The sequence below is a fragment of the Monodon monoceros genome, unplaced genomic scaffold (genome assembly GCF_005190385.1).
Source record: "Monodon monoceros isolate NGI ecotype Baffin Bay Population unplaced genomic scaffold, NGI_Narwhal_1 Super_Scaffold_20, whole genome shotgun sequence".
Lineage (NCBI taxonomy): Eukaryota > Metazoa > Chordata > Mammalia > Artiodactyla > Monodontidae > Monodon > Monodon monoceros.
This window is the reverse complement of record NW_021703777.1, coordinates 74,543,966-74,557,656: the sequence shown is the minus strand read 5'-3', so window position 1 is coordinate 74,557,656 and position 13,691 is coordinate 74,543,966. Positions and strand designations below refer to the sequence as shown.

Genomic DNA, 13,691 nt, shown 5'->3' with positions numbered 1-13,691 from the left:
ATATAATGCTTTACCTTCCTAGAATAACAGAATGAAACATTTTAATCCCAATACCCAGTGCCAGGGGTATACTGTATCTGGCACATTCTTACGTTGCTAATGGCATTGTATGTGGATTATTCCCGTTTGGGAAGCAACTTGGCAATATGTATCACGAGCCAGTAAAATATTTGTACCCTTTGACTCAGTAATCCCATTTCTTGGAATGTATGCTTAGGAAATAATCCAAAATATGGGAAAAGCCGTACATATGAGGATGTTTAAAGTTGTCGTTTATAACAAAAACTTACAAGTAACTGGATATCCAGCATTTGATGACTGGATTAACATGGTTATTGATACGTCGAGTTGGTAGAATACCATGAAGCCATGTATAATTATGGTTATGAAGAATATACAGCAACGTGAGAAAGCGTCATTTGAGGACCAGGGCGCTCCTGTCACCGCCAGCCATATGCTGCCATGGTCGGGAATAAATTCCCAGGCACGACTGCAAGGGCTGTGTGTGTGCTTTGGCAGCCAGGAGGGTAATGATGCAGTTAAGCAGAGATGATTGTGACCCAGGATGGTTCCTGGGGATTAACGTAGGCCTCGGCGAGCACTCCGCTCTGTGCACGGTTGAGAGCCATTAACCATACTGCTCATCAATCTGGATCAAAGGCCAGAGATTTTGTCCCCAGGTTTTCCAGGTTAGGAGCTCATTTAGAAACCTCTGTGGAAGAAAAAATGTGTGTGACATTTATCCCGCACCGTGTTTATAATTACACACTAATGCCACAGCAATCTCGGTTTTAATGTGTGTGGTCTTTGCTCTGAGCTGTTCAGAAGTTCCATGGTGTGACATCCTTTGTCATTTTGCTGCAGCACAAGGTTGGATGGGAGGGGTTTTGTGACAGCTGTGCGGAAGCAGATCCCTTAGCTAAAAGTTAGGGCACCAGCTCAGCTTGCCAGGCCTGTGTCTCGTGATTCCCCACAGCTATGCTGTCAGGTAGGTGTTACCACCTCCATGTGGTGGAGGCCAGGAACTGAGGCCAGGAAAGGTCAAGTAGCTTGCTCAGGGTCATTCAGGGAGTCGCCAGCCGAGCCCCCATTCAAGGGCTGACTGAAAGCTTCTGAGTCAGTTTTCTTGATTGTAGGATAGAGATGATAATCCCTGCCAGCTCACGGTCGCTCTGAGGGACAGCAGAGAATCAGATCAACGCAGTCAACTGCACACACAAACACGCACGCACGCACGTCACAAATACAATGTGTATTACTTTTTTGGCCTATAGTGACTTTTGTGCCTAATTAGTATTAGCCATTGAATTAAATTGAAAACCAGGAAGCTGAAAAATTAATCTCAAGGAAGAGAAAATAAGATTGGAAGAGAAAGTAAGATTTCTGGGAAGGGTGAGAAAGTAAACATGGTTTTTGAAAATTGATTTCAGGAAAGATGGGACTCATTCGTGTTTGAATGCTAACAGGGTACCATCAAGGGCAGTGAGTTTTTCATTGATTTTAACTGTGTTGGAATTTCTTTCTTAAGGAGATGCTGTGAAGAGTTAGTTTCTGCTCTTATAAAGACTCATTTCATTCTTTAGATGTGTGTTCTGATCTGGCTTTTTTAATGTGGTGACTGAATTCTCAAATCCACACTGGGGCGTCACGCCTGGGGCTTCACGCCTGGGGCAGCAGCAGCCTCCGTCTTCTGACGCCTCATCGTCCCAGCTTCCCTCCAGCTCACTTCACTCATCAAGAGAAAGTACAGATATGAACAGCTCACTCACTTCTGCGCTTTGGGGTTGTTTTTCACACGAGTGGTTTTTTTTTTTCATGACTGTTACTATTATGGAAAGGAAGGCAACTCAGGCATTGTTTTGTATTCACTCATCTAATGTGGGTGACATTTGGGTTTTGGCTCATTTCTGCATATTTTGTGTGCAGAATAGGGTTTTTTAGTAAACAGTTCCATTACTTAGCTGTTCTTGTAACTCTGAAAATCCAACTGAACTATCATTAAACTTTGACCTGGTGACTGAGCAAATGGGGTTGTGATTCTTCTGTTTTGTTTTATTCTCTCTTTGACCCATAGTTGTGAATCTAATCTAATAGAATTTTCAGAGAAAAATGATCTAAGTACTGAAATAAGAAGTAAAAATAAACTCACATAAGCATTTTAAAAAAGAAGGTTTTGGCTTTTGAAAAATGAGTATCGGAGACCTACACTTGCTGTTACCTTTGGTTTATTTCCAAATGCTTCTTTTTTTAAAATATATTATTTATTTAATTTATTTTTGGCTGCATTGGGTCTTGGTTGTGGCACACGAGATCTTTGTTGTGGCACACGGGATCTTTCGTTGTGGCGCATGGGCTCTTCATTGTGGTGCGTGGGCTTCTCTCTAGCTGTGGCGTGCGGGTTTTCTCTCTCTAGTTGTGGCGCATGGACTCCAGAGTGCGTGGGCTTCTGTAGTTTGCGTCACACAGGCTCCCTAGTTGAGCCGTGCCAGCTCAGTAGTTGAGGTGGGCGGGCTTAGTTGCCCCATGGCTGTGGGACCTTATTTCCCCAACCAGGGATCAGACCCACATGCCCTGCATTGTAAGGCAGATTCTTTACCACTGGACCACCAGGGAAGACCCCCAAATGCTTCTTAAATCCTCTCTTCCCAAGTAAAATTATTCCCTTCTCAGTGCAGAGAGTTTTCCTTGTTTATCACTGATAGTATCAGGCACAGAGTAGGTGCTTCGTGGACACCCGTCGACGTGGTCGTGTGTGTGTGTGTGTGTGTGTGATTTTTCTCATTTTCAGTGCCTGATGACTTTTCTGTGTGTCACAGGTGTTTGTGATGGACATCTCTAAACAGTTACAAGCTTATGAAGTTGAGTACCATGTGCTTCAGGAAGAACTTATCGATTCCTCTCCTCTCAGTGACAACCAAAGAATGGACAGATTAGAGAAAACCAACAGCAGCTTACGCAAACAGAACCTTGACCTCCTTGAACAACTGCAGGTAGGGCATATTTACAAGGTAGCCTCCCGAACCTTGAGTGTATGGTAGTTCATTAACTCACCAGAGGCACCGGCGGGCTGGGTTTTCCCATGGCCGCAGCCCCTTTCTCTTCTGGTTGTTTGTAGTTGGGATCAAAGGTAGCCCAGGAGAATTGTTCCTTTTTGTTAGGAAGCAGACAGATTATCCTTTGCTAAGGTCAGACTGTCCTGGAACTCTCTGAGAGGCTATTTCTGCACTTAACCCTTTCAGGAGACAGACCCAGAGCTGAACTTGGGTTCAGGGTGCCGTCGCACTATTAGCCGAATAGCCAGCGGTTGCGCTTTGAGTCATGACGAGACAGTCAAAGGCATGAGCTTTCAGGAGCGAAACCAGCTAGGTCCTCGGAGTGATATCGAGTGAGGAAAGTGCCACAGAATCTCCCTAACAGAGTAGACCAGAGCCTGTGATCAGGATTCGTGCGTCCCTGGTGCCAATGCAAAAATTCAGTTCATGAAGGGACACAGTTCTCCCCTCTGGAAGCTTCCGTCTTACCACGGATAAATGCGGATGAGGACATACAGTGAGTAGAAAGGCAAACCCAGACGTGCGTGCAGGAGGGAGAGATGGAGCTAGCACAGAGGCGCAGTCCAGAGACCCAGATCTTGCTAGGTCCAGTGTCACCCATACTGTCACCTGCTCTGCTCTGATTCCCTCATCTGTGCGACAGGGACAAAAAGGTGCCTTTTTGTTGGGGTAGGGGGTAGCACTCCTCTAACAATCAGATAGAATAAACTAACCATACAGTCTGCTTTTTAAATGTCAATATGGGTGGTAAAGCTGTCATTATTAACGAATTGTGTGTGGAGGGGGGGAAGGGGGTGTTTTAAAAAATTATTTTTGAGCTTGCTGTGGAGAAAACTTTATATTTTTTCCAAAATATGTATTCTGTGGTATTCCTGGTCTGTCCTGAGAATAAGCTTTCCATCCTGATCTAAGCCTCTTAGTTTTTCTCTATAGAAAGTTGCTGCTTTGTAGACACAAGCTTGGCAGTGATGGGAGAAAGGCCAGCATTTGGAGCTTAATAAATCAACCCCTGTCTAAAATGTATTCCCCCAGCAGGGATTTTTACCCCAGTAGAAACCTAGTAGATATTCGCTGTAGAGGAACAAAGAAAAGTCTATCCTTACCCAGGCCTACCAGTCACATTCCGAAAGTTAGCTCTTTTTTCCTCTAAGATTGAGCTGTCCTAACTTGAAAGTATGCCTGAGTACGATTTCTGCAGGGTGTCTTAGCTGTAACCTGAAGGGGGAGGTGCCGGGGAACGGAGAGCCTTATCTTGCATGTAAGGGTCTGCAGTGTAGGTGGTAATTTTAAATGCCTTCCAAACAAACAGTAGGTCCCTGAAGTACGGCAGGATGGAAACATTTCTAACAAAGCCCAGATTTGAAGTTGAAGCATGTGTCTCGTTAGGATACTGCGCAAATAAAAGGTTCATTTTATTAGGCTGATGCCATGTGGGTTTTTTGTGATGAGGAGGGGAAGTAATTTTGCGCTGCTCCTGTGATACTGTACCCCTTTTGTGAAGAGAGGGAGTTGTGAAAAGCTGCTCAGACATCTCCGTCCTCAAGAAACGCATCAAGGGGTGATTGGTAACAACAGATGTCCTCCTTGGAATGATCTTTCTCTTGACCACGTGGCTCTGTGCTTCTGGACGTATCATTGAAGACTAGAGCTTACGCCGGTTCCAGCTGTGCTGGGTGCCAGAGGCCACCAAAATTTGTAAGACACTGCTGCTCTCAAAGAGTTGGGCTAGGGATTGTGGTGTGTCCGTTTGTGGGTGCCTGCATATAGTTTTCTCATTACCCTCTGAGTCATGTGGAATTACTTTCAGCCAGACCACATAAGTTCTGTGAGACACTCACCTCTTTTCCCTTTTTTCTTTTTTTTAAAAATAGTTTTCAGAGTCCAGGGATAGCTGTTCAATGCAATACTTAATTTTCCAACATAAATCTTTGCTTTTTTGCCCAAGTATCAAAATTGACCTGTTTCCTGGCTTTGTTCCATTCATACAGTTGTTGGACCATACCAAAACCCCATCTATTTTCTTGTTAAACACTTAAGAATGTCATCTAGCCGCTGGAGACTAAACTGTCTTAGCTCTTCTGTCCAGCAGCGTACTTACGACGATTGCTTAGACATGTCTGATGTTGCCAAATGCTAAGGGACGTGCATTTTTTGGAATAATCCACTACCAGTCATTGAGTGCCCGTGAGCCGGGTGCTTTGGGAGGCCAGACCCACGTGCAGGGTGAGGTGTGTTTTCTTCTGTGAGACAGCTTCAGTCTCACCGAGGAGGAGACCTGATGTTCGTGCTGGCCAGTAAATGACCATGCACATCAGCTCACTGCTAAGCTGAGAGGTGCCCCTGGGAGTGCTGTGGCCTTCAGAAGGAGTGGTCCCTGGAGGGGATGAGGTGGGACCCGTCCCAGGCCTTGACCGTGGGGAGGAGTGTGAGGGTCGGAGAGGACTGCTTGGACATACCCACTCAGCGTGACCGCCCCCTGCCTGGTAAGCCGGCAAACTTAGGATCTCAGTCCTTTCTTCTTTCTGTTTAGAGTGTTCCAGTGTCACAGCCAGACCTAGGCTTTGAGTCATAGAATTGTCTGTCTAGCACAAGTGTTGTCTTGTTCAAGAAGCTGCTTCCCTTGTTTTGAAAACGAGAGAAAAAATATGTACTGTTGTTCCCACCTAAAATCTACGGGGACACGTAGACGGCCGGTCAGATGAGCGAGCCACTGCAGTGCCTTACTGACCCCGGGCCCGAGCACTCGAGAATGCAGCGGAGAGCTGGAATTGGCCAGGAGGCCCGGGGACAGCAACGTAGGAGGCTGCTTTTCTCAGGAAACTCCTCCGCTTCACTGGGGCCAACTCACTGGTTGCCTGGGAAGCCAGCCCGAGGGGGCTAGAGAGAAGAGGAGGGTCCGTTGCAAGAGAGAAGCACCTGGAAGGTCGGCCTGACCCTGATTGTGTGCTGAGGATGTGGACGGGTGGGAGCGGGGACACTGCTGGCGTCTGTGGCCAGTGAGGCCATGCACGTGACCCTCTTAGCAGAGCTCGGCCACCCTGAGCGCTCCACACACGTTCCCGGGGAAATGCCCGTCCTTGTCACTGTTAAAGGTTCAGAGTAGAGAGCTGTTACTACGTGGGCCTTCACATAGAAACCATTTTGATGGTCTGTCTGAAATCAGTTTGTACCTGTAAATACACGTATTTGTCAAAGTGGGCCGGACTGTGCTGCAGTAACAACGCTCCAGACCCCAGGGCTCAGCACCGCAGACCCTCCACCGTGTCTCCACGAAGCATTCTCAGGCCGTTTCACAGCTGTCCTCCTGTAGCGGGTGACTCGGGAATCGGGCTCCCTCTGCACTGGGAAGCCGCCATCTCCACAGGCGGCTTCCAGAGTAGCCACGACAGGGGAAGAGGGTGCTGGAGGATCTCGGGGCGGCCCAGCCCACCTGCGAGGAGTCTTCCACTGTGGCCAGAACTGAGAGTAAACGTGGAGAGATGTGTCTCTGCCAGAACAGGGCTCCAGAGTGCCTTCGAGAATGGACAGTGGAGTGCAGAGTGGATCTCCCATGTTCTCCCCGGGCAGTTCCATTCTCATTTCTTTTATTCTCTAGGTGGCTAATGGGAGGATCCAGAGCCTGGAAACCACCATTGAGAAGCTCCTGACCAGTGAAAGCAAGCTGAAGCAAGCGACCCTGGCCTTGGAGCTGGAGAGGTCAGCCCTGCTGCGGACAGTGGAGCGGCTCCAGGGGCAGACGGCAGAGCTGGGCGGCCCAGAGCCTGACCCCGTACCACCCGAGCCTGCGGACCACTGACGGCCGGAGCCCAGCCCCCGCCAGAGCACAGCTCCAGAACCGGCTCACCACCGCCCTGACACTGTCCAGGCCTTAACTGAGAGAGATGAAGATGCCGGAGGGAGAACGGAGCGTGAAGCGTGCTTCTCAGGGAGGAGACTGGCTTGCCAGCGCGCGGGTTCTTCTGAACTAAGATTCGCAGTGCAGGGGGCGAACGTCCTGGTGGTGTTGTCGTCGTTTAGGTTCTAATACGTCCCCTCTCCGGTCCCGGTTACTGTGCTCAGTAGATTTAGATGGCATGGACTTGAAATAAAGCACCTTTGTGTTTCTTTATCGTTTCCTTCTTCAGTATCGCTGTGTCTGTAAAGGGCATTCATAATACTGTGGGATTTCAGAAGCCGGCGAGGCTGGAGGCGATGATTCCTCTGGCCGACATGTGGCCCTTCGTTCTTCCAAGGAGGGTTTGTGTGACTTACACCTTCAGTGTCACCAGCAGGGGTGCGGTTGGCCCGTGACCATTCTTGCTGTGGAAGCCCCGATTACCACTGGGAAAAATCGGAAGCGATTTATTTAAACTTGACATCTTATATTTGATCACTGTGCTTGGTATTTAATGAAGTTCGTCTTTTAAGAAGAATAGTTTTCATATACTTTTTGCTTAGCCCTTAAGTATTGATCACAGTCATTGTAGATAAACGTTTTATGGGAAAGTCACCAATTTTTAGACTCTGCCAGGTATTGCTAGCGTGCGGCCTGCAGTTGTAGAGTCTGAGAGGTTTACTTTGTTGTGGTGTTTCATATCCATATTTCAGAATCGTGTATTCACTTTTGCCGTCGTGTGATGTAATGCAGCCGTGTGTCCCTTTGAGTCTCCACCCCTTGGGAATCGGATTCCTTGAGGAAGTCGCCCTGCATATCAGGACTTCCAGGGGTCCCAGACATTCTGGGGCTTTCAAAGCCTTCAGACTTTCGGCCTGAAATTGCATCAACTGTACAGCAGCTGAGAGCAGTTTTTTGTGGTGGGATGTGCGTTTTGAATGTAACTCACAACCCAGCGACCCCCTCCCTCAGGATGATGAGGACCCGGTGCCTTCAGCCAGCAAAAGGCTGCTCTCAGTGGCCCTGGTGTCATCTGGTCGCCACGTGAGGCTCTTCCCCATGATCTCCTGGAGCGGGTGGTGGGTTAGAGAGGAGCCGTGGAGGCAAGTTCACTTCCAGGACAGCAGAACCATTTCTTTACTGTATCTTCGTAACTACTTCTCTTCCACAGGAGTTTTTCGACACACCCTCCGTGGTGGGCGTCTCTTTCAAGCCTGAGGGGTGAGGAAGGGCTTTCATATCTGGAATCTTTCTAGATCTCCCAAGACATTTCCAAGGGAGGCACACGTGCTGCCGCTGGTGCCTAAACAGTTGGTTGACAGTGGGGGCTCTGCTGTTCCCCATGTCATAAACCATGATGACAAGCCCAGTAGCCTTTATCCTGTGTTGTTCCACCAGCTACAACTTAAAGGAGTTCACATTTGAGGGCTTCTTTCCATATACTTTACTGTGTAAATGTTCAATAATGTTCAATTTGGGGCATCTTATTACCATTACTCAAAAACATCGACTCTGCATTAAATAAAAAGCAATAAAACAAATAATTCATGCCCGCACTCTTACGGTGTTCTTTTTCTGTTTTTTAAACGTTGGGTTTCTGCTTTTCAGCCCAGGAGTGAAGGACTGCCCGGTGAACGCCTGTGGGTGAGAGTATGAATGTGCCCTAACCAGCAGTGAGATCTCTGAGGGCTTGGCGTCTTGCACACCCAGTATTGCTACCCAAGTGCAGCACACCTGTGCGCGGGCGTGCGTAGTAGGGCTGCTGAGACCAGCCACACCCGTGGTGTGTGCCAGCGGGCACTGTTGTGAGTTCGCGCTGGGCGGAGAGGACGGGGGACACAGGCCTGTGATTACAGGTTGGGCAGTCCGCCTGTGCCTCTGGGCGGCTGGGGACAGAGTCTCAGTTCACATCACTGCCTGAGGATTCGCAGAGGCAAGGTTTTAAACTAAGAAAGTTTCCTATTATGTTTTCCTCGCAACACACAACTGTATGCACACGTGTGTGTGCACTTGGAGGTTGTCTGTCTTTTGGTACAATTCATACCCTCTTAGACAAAGACATTGAGCCCCTGGGAAGCACACTGTGACACAGAACACATAGAAAAACAGCTTCTATGCAGAACACTCGGTTTGGGGCCCTCTGAGGAGTTACACGTAGATAGAACAACAGTGTCCATTTGGGGATTTGTGTTCGTTTTGGTTGGGGAATCTGGGGAGAAGAGTTGCTCTGAGGGCTATGGGATGCAGGAGCTGTTTCAGGAATGAGAGCAGACACCGCTGTGTGAGGAGCTGCAGAGGGGAGGGTGCAGGAGGAGGTGTGCAGACCAAGAGGAGTCCCCAGGGGTCCCATCTGAGCGGCGGGACACACACACATGCTGACGCGGGCCGGGGGGGTGGGGCACACGGGGCCCTAGGCAGCTGCAGCCGCCATGTAGTAACCGTCTCCGCGTCGACGGCCAGTGTCTGGTGGTGGGCCTGGAACCACCCTAGGTCATGCCTCAAAGTCAGAACTTGGGAAGAAGAACTTGGAGGTAGAGCGGAGGAGAATGAGGATGAGCTGGGACCTAAATTTAGCACCTCATGTGTATCGGTCGCCACACCTGACTATGATGACCCTCAGAGAAGAGTGGCCCTTGCATCGCTTTACCTTCCAAAAAATCACACAAGCATGTCTCTGAGCCGATTCTCATTTAGAACCACTGGGGAAGGGGACGCAAGGAAAGGTAGTCCTGACTTAACCAAGCTGACGGAAGACAAACCACCATAATTTTGGAACCTGCCTAACCCGAATGGCAGCATGCGTATGCGAGTTATTTGACAGGGGCCTTCCAGCTAAGTATATATGATGAGTGATCCGCGGGGCTCGGATTCATAGATTGATTTTGACTTTGTCACTGATGGTGCAACGCTGAAGACTAAAAAAACTGCAGCAGCCACAGCTGACAACTGGGACCACCCCCAACCCTTCACCTGCTTCCCTCTGTCAAAGTGTTACCAAACAGTCTACAACTTAAGATCCAGAATCTTTCTGTGTGGGAAGATAATTTACAGGCCACATTGTCTTAAACTGAAACTGCTTTAAGGGTTTGGAATAGCTCCAGATTATCTTGGATTGGAGGGAACCTGCTATTTCAAACTGGAAAACTACCTTCCACCTCATCTTGCAGAGGGAAGAACTGAGGAGAAGAGAGGTTCAGAAACCACCTAATGGTTGCCTGCAGGGTCAGGGTGGGGCTTCAGCCTCCCGATTGCCAGGTAGTTGACACCACCCGGCTTTCATTCCAGTGAGTTTTGGGAATCATTTCTGACGGCATTAAGGTTCAAGGCCAGGAAAGTTCTGCTTCACTTTCCAGGAAGGTGATCTGTATAGTAAGAAGCCCAGCTCAGCTTCTCTCCTGAGATGTAGGGTCTGCAGGGGCCCTAATCTGTCATGAGTTAGAACCAGGGCAGAGGAACGCTACTGCCACAGGGTCTGAATTGACTGGGGACAGTTTTGCTCTTGACAGTCATTTCTTTTTTTACTTTTAGACGTCTGAAAACCCTTGCATTGTCATGTTAAAAAAAATCAACACAATTAATTGCCTTTGGTTTTATAGAAGTGAAACTTTCCACTATGTAAAGTTTTTTTGTTGCTGTCTTTAGAAATGATCAGAAGGGTTAGGGAGAGGTAAGAGCTAGGATATATAGAGCAGCCAACCGCAGTCATTATTTGAAATCGATAACAAAAGATGAAAAAAGAATGTTCTGAGAACCTAGGCTTCATAGATAACTGCCTTCATATCTCTAAAGTGAATAATCAACTGTTTTGGTTGTAAACCCTTATTAGCAAAGCTTTTGAATTTATACCACTCTGTGTATAGTTACTTAAAAATTTCACTAAATTTTATCATAAGATAGAAGTTTTAAATGAGGTGGAGCAAAATAGTTTAAAACTACTGATGATTAGAAAGTTTGATATCCAGTGTTTCTGAGGAGGGCAATAAACACTTCATTTTAAATATTGTTTTAAGACTGTGATACAGTAATTCAGATGTGAATTTCCAAGTTCAGCCAAGTATGATGGTTAGTTTGAATACGCTGCCATGGCTGAAAACGGGGTGGCTTCCAACCTCTAAATGCAGAAAGGGCACTTCTGGTCACATTGAAGCATGCTGGTCTTTCATTCACATGTATTCGCCAATTGTGCAAAGCTTTTTGTTGAAATCTGGCTAGTAAATTTCCATCTTCTCTAAGGGCAGACTAATGTAAACTAATCAAAATGTGTTAAGAGTTTTATATTTTAAATCAAGGACTTTAAAGCACTCAAACTCTTCATTTGGAAAGCTATAAAAGCATTTCCAAGATCGTTTGAGTAGCACGTTCACGTAGTTTTTGGCTAAGAGATGACCTAAACAGTAGCAACGCTTCAAACATCCTTTTCTGAAAAAGCCCTCTCCATCGCACATTCTCAGTAGTCTTTCCTCGGGCTCCCTCGTCGGAGCCCTGTGCTCTCCGTCACGGGGAGGAGGAGGGTGGTGGAGGAGACGCTGCTGTGGGAGTCTTCCTTCTCCCTGTGGCTGCCCGCTCGCCCGCCCCTGTGCCCGCTGTGCCCCTTTCCTGCTGTCCTCCAGGAGCTTGCAAAGTGCTGGGCTGAGCAGAGAAGAGGGGAGCTGTGCAGTGTGCGTGGTACAAATAGCCCCTGTGAGCCATGCACTTGCTGACTGCAGGGCCGCCCCTCAGAACCACTGGCTTAGCTTGAACAGTCTGACGAGGGGACGGGAAGACCGCTTTGTCCTGTTCTTTCTCGCAGTCAGGTTCATCTGCTTTTCCTCACTCTCCTGGCTACATCTTCCTGCCGTTGTTTTTGTCTTATCCCGTATTTGGATCTGTTTGGGGTGTCTTCTTCCTGCTCTTCTAGACAGCACTTCTTTCTAAACCTCTGTGTTCCTCATTTCTTCCAACTGCGGGAAAAGCTGACGCTGGCCACCGTTAAACTATGGCTTTGGTTCTTAGCCCCTGCAGGGTGACGTCCTGCGGTGCCATCTCGGGGGATCTGGGCAGAGTGTAAAGCAGCACGTGAGGGACGTACAGGCAGGTGTGTTTGGTGGTGGGATGAGGGGGGACCGATGTATGTAATGTTGTTCTGCCCACTTCAGCTCTTCCTGTACTTTCCACCAAGGATTTCATGATCCATTTTCCTTCCTTTGCGGTACATGGTAATCAACTTTGCTCGTGAATTTCATATGCTCTAATCATCTATTCATCTTGGTTATTAGAAAGGATAAAATGAGTTTTTTCACTCAGGATCCCTCTTTTTCCCCCCATATGCTTCTGTGATCACTCCTAATACTGGGACAGCCCCGTTGTCTTCTCATGATGTAGAATTGGACCCACCTGCCCCTCAGAGCCCAACTGCACAGTCACTGATGTGCACCTGCTTGACGGTTTTCACTCTTTCCAGCAGGTGGTTATGGTGTCCCTACTATGAACCAAGCCCTGATCTAGGTCCTGAGACCACAAGGTAAATGCCTGCGGTCCTTTCGTCTAGCAGGGGAGATAGGTAATGGAAATAAGTAAACAAAAATCCGTCATGGGGTGGGAGCTGCCTGCACAGAGTGGTCAGAGAAGGCTCAGCTGAGGAACCGGTGCTCAAGATGGGATCCAAAGGATAAGAAAAGGAACCAGCTGGGCTTCCCTGGTGGCGCAGTGGTTGAGAGTCCACTTGCCAATGAAGGGAACACGGGTTCGTGCCCCGGTCCGGGAACATCCCACACGCCGCGGAGCGGCTGGGCCCGTGAGCCATGGCCGCTGAGCCTGTGCGTCTGGAGCCTGTGCTCCGCAACGGGAGAGGCCACAACAGTGAGAGGCCCGCGTACCGCAAAAAAAAAGAAAAAAAAAAGGAAAAGGAAAAGGAACCAGCTAAGGAGGAGATGGGTGGTTTAATGTTAGAAGATAGCAGAGTACTTTCCAAAGGATGCATAATTCTAACCATGAATCTTGTGTCAAGAGATCTCCTTTCAAAAACCCCATCACTTTTAACACCATGTCTTTTTCAGATGACAAGAAAATACTAATATCTTTCAAGATAAAACTCCCATTATTGTATAGTCTCATACATATAAATGATAAATTATTGGCCTCATCACTGATTGTTTCACCTGACACAAGGGAATCTGCTATTCTTTACTTTGCATCATCAAGCTACAAGGAGGGATGAGTTGGTGCAGTGGGCATTGTGATGGGCACCTGATGGGGAGTGACATTGTTATTTCCGTTTATGCTAACCTCACCTGCAGACCTGAGAGCCAGCCTGTGGACACGGCCACATCAACTTCATGCAAAGGGAAACCTCATTCCTTAAAATTAGGTGTGATTTGATGCATGAGAGTCCAAAAGGGAAGGCGAGTCAAGAAACTTTGTGAAACTCCAAGTCTTGACTGCTCAAATTACATTCCGGGGTACTGAGAACATGAGAGCAAAGACTTGCTCAGTTGCTGTTAATATTCTTTTGGAGTGAGTTGCCAGTGGTGGAAAGGGTACTGGAAATGGGAATGCAGAAATCTTTGAAGAATTATAAAGCTAGCCAAAATTCCCAGTTTTTTTTAATAAGGGAGGAAACGGATGGTGTAAATTATGGTTTATTGAGTCCTGTGACACTCTTGTCTGCATGGACCATGAAGATGTTCTTGCAGACATTCCTTTAATCCTCAGTGTCTTTAAGAAGCCCCAGGGCTTCCCAGGTACTTCTGAGCAATGTTTGTGTTCAATCCAATGTCAATTGTGCA

The 13,691-nt window shown here is 47.7% G+C and overlaps 1 protein-coding gene across 9 annotated transcripts in view; it reads left to right on the top strand.

Annotated features, from left to right (window-relative positions):
* TBC1D1 (TBC1 domain family member 1) overlaps positions 1-13,691 on the top strand; it is a 288,411-nt gene that overhangs the window by 215,936 nt on the left and 58,784 nt on the right. For 5 of the 9 annotated variants that reach the window (XM_029236070.1, XM_029236064.1, XM_029236063.1 and 2 more), the window contains 2 exons: positions 2,817-2,990; positions 6,649-8,471. In XM_029236070.1, the coding sequence (XP_029091903.1) occupies positions 2,817-2,990; positions 6,649-6,849 (375 nt within the window). In that variant the 3' untranslated portion in view covers positions 6,850-8,471. Of the gene's footprint in view, positions 1-2,816; positions 2,991-6,648; positions 8,472-13,691 lie in introns of those variants that run through there. The other 4 variants (XM_029236067.1, XM_029236069.1, XM_029236066.1 and 1 more) reach the window with 3 other exon arrangements.